Genomic DNA, 5,000 nt, shown 5'->3' with positions numbered 1-5,000 from the left:
AAAAAAGACTTCATTGAACAGAAATGCAATTAAGAGACTCGTGTAGACACATAAAGACACACTGTGTTCAGATGACACAAACACATCTTCAGAAACTACACACACGGACACACACTTCACCACAAAGTTCAACCTTGCACTGCAAAGCCCACAAACATACCTTACTAGTTCAGAACCATTCACTGGCACACTGCTGCATCCTCACACATATTTCAGCCCAGATGCTGCTTTCGGTCCTACACCCAGCGGTGCAGATGGGATTTTTGAACTGGGGGGGGACGCTAACGTTTTTTTAACGTTATTTACTGATGATTGTCGCCTTATGTAGGGAGAGTGGTGGCGCCTTATGTAGGGAGAGTGGTGGCTGCTATCTGCGCCCCTGCCTACACCTACCTGCTTCAGTTTCTCTTTATACCTACCTCTTTGTAATTCCCTCTCCCCTGCATAACTAACTCTAATCACTAGGCTTTGCAATTGTGCCTTTTACTAGACCTTATTAGCCCTGTAGCGTAAACGTTAATTAAAAAGACATCAAACATCAATGCATGTGAAGCTTTAACTGCAATTAATTCGCTACACCTGCACATATTTAACATTGCTATGAACTTGGTTTTAGTAGTAGGCTAGGCAGTGTTATGACAGATGATTATCTTTTGTTTACAAGTGATGTCGCCAACTAAGGATATGCCCTACGTGCAAGAAAAAAAAGGACATTTCGCTTCATGAAACCGACTAATATTTAAGGTTACGTTATATTTGCATCAAGTCGATGTCGCATAAAATAGATTTTTGCTGTTCCGAGTCGTCAGAAGTACTGCTTTGTTACTCAAAACATATGCATGTGGTGGTCAACTGGCAGTCAATGAGTGTATTATACTATAATCAACAACATTATACATATGTGGCGATGGACCTCTTTCAAAGAACAAAACAAACATGTTACATATGCTCAAAACAATGCTTGACAAAGGAACCGGACATGTTGCAAAGACAAGTGGCAAAACGGATTTATTTTTCCACAACAACAAAAAAAGTTTACCGAGTACAACTTCCTATATGAGGCACAATGTCTGTTTGAGCCACAAGGGGTATATCGCTGTTGAACTCCCTTCCCCCACTGACCTGCACGGGATTCATTAGTGTTTTGAAGCTTGAGGTGACACTAACAATGCACAGAACTTTAAGCAATTCTTAGTATGGACGTTCTTTTGTTCACGACTCGTCGCTGTCAGTTGCGTGTTCATACCGAACAGAGGTGAGCTACCGAGTTAGCATTGCGGCTAGCTTCTCTCACCGGCCAACAAGAAACAACACAAAGAACTTGGGTTAGCTATGTGTTCAATAAACTAGCTCGTTAGCAAGAAAGCTAACCTAGCTGTGCAAAATGTGCAGTCCGAGAGTGCAACAAATATGTCAGGCAACTACGAGACCTGTAGCGCTGCTCGTGTGTGTGCTACTTTCGACAAGTGTCATCCCCTGCCGGTACTCAAGAACAAAAGAGGTACCAGTGAGACACCAATCCTCAGGCCAAACATGAGCTCTATTCCAGCTAACAAGCTAGCGGGCTAACCGGCCACTGAAGAAAAGAAACCGGCTCTTACATGGTTGTGTTCTTCCAAGCTGGGGTTGTTCCCGACAGACGACCTCGTCCTGGATGAGATGAACGGACTGCATGGTTGGGCTCTGTTGCTCTTTCTTGTGTTCACCATGGTTCTCTTCGTTTCTGCTGCTCTTGGTTCTGTCAGTGTTCGCGTCCGACTCTCTTACCGAGAGTAATATTGGGGCGCCATTTCTCTTTCTCGCTCTCCCCCTACAGTTCGTAGACAGAACTCTCTCGTCGTGCACTTCCGCTTTCAGTCCTAGTTCGACCAGAATAATATCGACCATAAAGTTATTTCTCTAAATGATAAATTCAAGTTTAAAACGACATCGCTATTCACAAAGTGGGAATTAAACAGTAGACTACACGTTAAGAGGGATCTGCTCTCTACAACGTAGGCGTAGGCTACTACCACAGAATGATGCGCGTGGCGGCAAATCTGAAATGTTTTGGGAAATCATAAATTCGCACGTGCTCGTTGTGTTATCCTTGTTAAAATACCCGCGTGTAAATGTAGCTTTCTGCGGATGCATATGGTTGATTTCTGAAAAACAGTCCAAAGCCTCCGCATCATTCTTGTCCTTAGTAAAACTATCTTGCGAGCCACGTACACTGACGATCAGAAGTGAAAGCTGCGATTCGTTAAATTGATACACAGAGCCACGTGTGTTGAGGAAGGATTTGTTTTGGTTTGTAGTTGGGGAGGGACTTCATACCTAGGCTACGACTTGTGGCCACTAACGACACCACATGATCAGATCACTGTTCTCATTTAGGTCGGAGAGATTTTTTTGTATTACATTTTTAAGTTAAAGCAATAGATCCCGAATTAAATGTTATCAGCCAGTAGCTTAATACAACACAGTGAAATACACTCAATACAAATTAAGCATTATACACATCAAAAAATTGCCTGTATAAAGTAACTGTACTATACATAAACATAAATAACTAAAGACTTTAAACTACAAGGTCCTGTTTATGTCGAGATTGCACGTGCGGTAGATAAATCGTTCCACAGTGCCAGAATGATTGCGCAATGAATAAAGTGACTTGAAGTACATAGTAAACAGGGCTGATATATCCAATGAAATAAATCAAAAACAGAGAGCTGTGCATAAGTGAGTGTGTGTGTGTGTGTGTGTGTGTGTGTGTGTGTGTGTGTGTGTGTGTGTGTGTGTGTGGTGTGTGTGTGTGTGTGTGTGTGTGTGTGTGTGTGTGTGTGTGTGTGTGTGTGTGTGTGTGTGTGTGTGTGTGTGAGCATCAGTCCCTCTCCCCCAGCTCCCCCTGCCCCTGTTTAGTTCAGTGCGTTGCTGTGCAGTGGGTGACTGTGTGTGTGTGTGTGTGTGTGTGTGTGTGTGTGTGTGTGTGTGTGTGTGTGTGTCTTTGTGTGTCTGTGTGTGTGTGTGTGTGTGTGCATGTGGCAATATCTGATATGTGCTGAAAGTGTACAGTACAGAACAGGGGAAAGCAAAGCCCCTTCTGGTGCTCCTGTTCTGCTAACCACAGTAGGACATATTATTGAAATGAGTTATTAAATCATTATTAAATAAAATACAATATGTAATAATAAAAAAGATACACCATGTATTACACATATAATTAATATATCCAAATATAAAATGGAATATATCAAATACAGTTTATGATATAAAAATAATCAACTAGAAAATCCATTTCCTGAAGGAAATACCAGTGCATGAAATGCAAAGGTTAAGACAGGAAGAAGAAAAGAAAGAAGAGTGAAAGAAGGAAAGAAGAAAGGAAAGAAGAGTGGAAGAAGGAAAGAAGAAAGGAAAGAAGAGTGGAAGAAGGAAAGACAAAAGGAATGAAGAGGGCAGAAAGGAGAGAAGAGTGGAAGAAGGAAAGAAGAAAGGAAAGAAGAGTGAAAGAAGGAAAGAAGAAAGGAAAGAAGAGTGGAAGAAGGAAAGACAAAAGGAATGAAGAGGGCAGAAAGGAGAGAAGAGTGGAAGAAGGAAAGAAGAAAGGAAAGAAGAGTGAAAGAAGGAAAGAAGAAAAGAAAGGAGAGTGAAGAAAGGAAAGAAGAGTGTAAGAAGGAAAGAAGAAAAGAAAGAAGAGTGAAATAATGAAAGAAGAAAGGAAAGAAGAGTGAAGGAAGGAAAGAAGAGTGGAAGAAGGAAATAAGAAAAGAAAGAAGAGTGAAAGAAGGAAAGAAGAAAGGAAAGAAGAGTGTAAGAAGGAAAGAAGAGTGAAGAAAGGAAAGAAAAGTGGAAGAAGGAAAGAAGAGTGGATGAAGGAAAAAAGAAAGGCAAGAAGAGTGGAAGAAGGAAAGAAAAATGGAAGAAGAAAGGAAAGAAGAGTGGAAGAAGGAAAGAAGAGTGAACAAGAGTGGCTCTGGATGAAGAGATAAAGAGAGAGTGAAAATATTGAAAAAAGGAGATAAAAATGGAATGAAGAAGAGAGATTGAGTGTGAGAGAAAGTAGACTGAGAGAGAAAGATGATGAGATGGAGAGAAAAAAAAATAGAGAATGGATGGTGTCTTAATGTTCCTAGTTACAGTTAAATTGAGAGGGACAGAGAGAAGAGGTTCCTTGGATTTGACGCAGGTGTCAGTAAAGCACAGGTGCAAGCCAGCATAAAGACCCTATTATGATGTCATAATGGCCCAATGTAAGTCAATAGGAGACATTTATATTAGTTTTTCTTTAATATCTTAAAAAGTATAAAGTTTAGAAAAGTGAAATATACATAGCGTCGTTTACAAGACCTACGCGACAAAGTTTGAATGAAGTTTCTACGTTAAGCGGTTCGGGCTGAATTAATCGCAGAAAAAGGTAACAAGAATAAGAAGAAGAATTGGAAGAAGAAGAAGCCTAGGAATAACAATACAGGGCATTTCATGCACTGTAATAAAATACACTACATATTAAACATGAAAATCAGAAATACAAGCTAATACCGTAGTGTCGTTACATACAGACTCCCTCTCTCTATCTGTGTGTGTGTGTGTGTGTGTGTGTGTGTGTGTGTGTGTGTGTGTGTGCGTGTGTGTGTGTGTGTGTGTGTGTGTTTGTGTGTGTGTGCAGTATTTTTGATGAGGTAGGCTGGCATCTCGGATTGGGAGATTGGGGCGGCTTTCCTAGGCTGCCATCTGTCCCCATATTTCTTATGCAAGGTTCAACCATCGGCCACTAGATGGAGGTATGACATTGCAGAATCATGTCTGGACACCTGACTGTATGCAGTGGTGTAGTCCAGGGTATACGCAGGTATACGGAGTATACCCACTTATTTTTCAGTCAGCATTGAGTGTACCCACTTCTCAAAACAAGGCGTTTATCCTCTGCTGTATGGGCTGCTTAAAAAAATAGCAAAATTAAGAGTATTCCCACTTCTCCAGGGACCACTACACCACTGACTGTAAGCCTGTATGTAGCC

At 41.1% G+C, this 5,000-nt stretch overlaps 1 protein-coding gene across 1 annotated transcript in view; it reads right to left on the bottom strand.

Annotated features, from left to right (window-relative positions):
• Window positions 1-1,718, bottom strand: part of atad2b (ATPase family AAA domain containing 2B) — a 90,557-nt gene extending 88,839 nt beyond the window's left edge. The window contains 1 exon segment of the mRNA XM_080854466.1: window positions 1,602-1,718. Coding sequence (XP_080710592.1) covers window positions 1,602-1,709 — 108 coding nt within the window. The 5' untranslated portion in view covers window positions 1,710-1,718.
• Window positions 1,719-5,000: the final 3,282 nt, after the last annotated feature.

Source organism: Sprattus sprattus (assembly GCF_963457725.1).
Source record: "Sprattus sprattus genome assembly, chromosome: 16".
Classification (NCBI taxonomy): Eukaryota; Metazoa; Chordata; class Actinopteri; order Clupeiformes; family Clupeidae; genus Sprattus; species Sprattus sprattus.
Note: the sequence above shows the minus strand (reverse complement) of the source record. Positions and strands in the feature narration are given on the sequence as shown.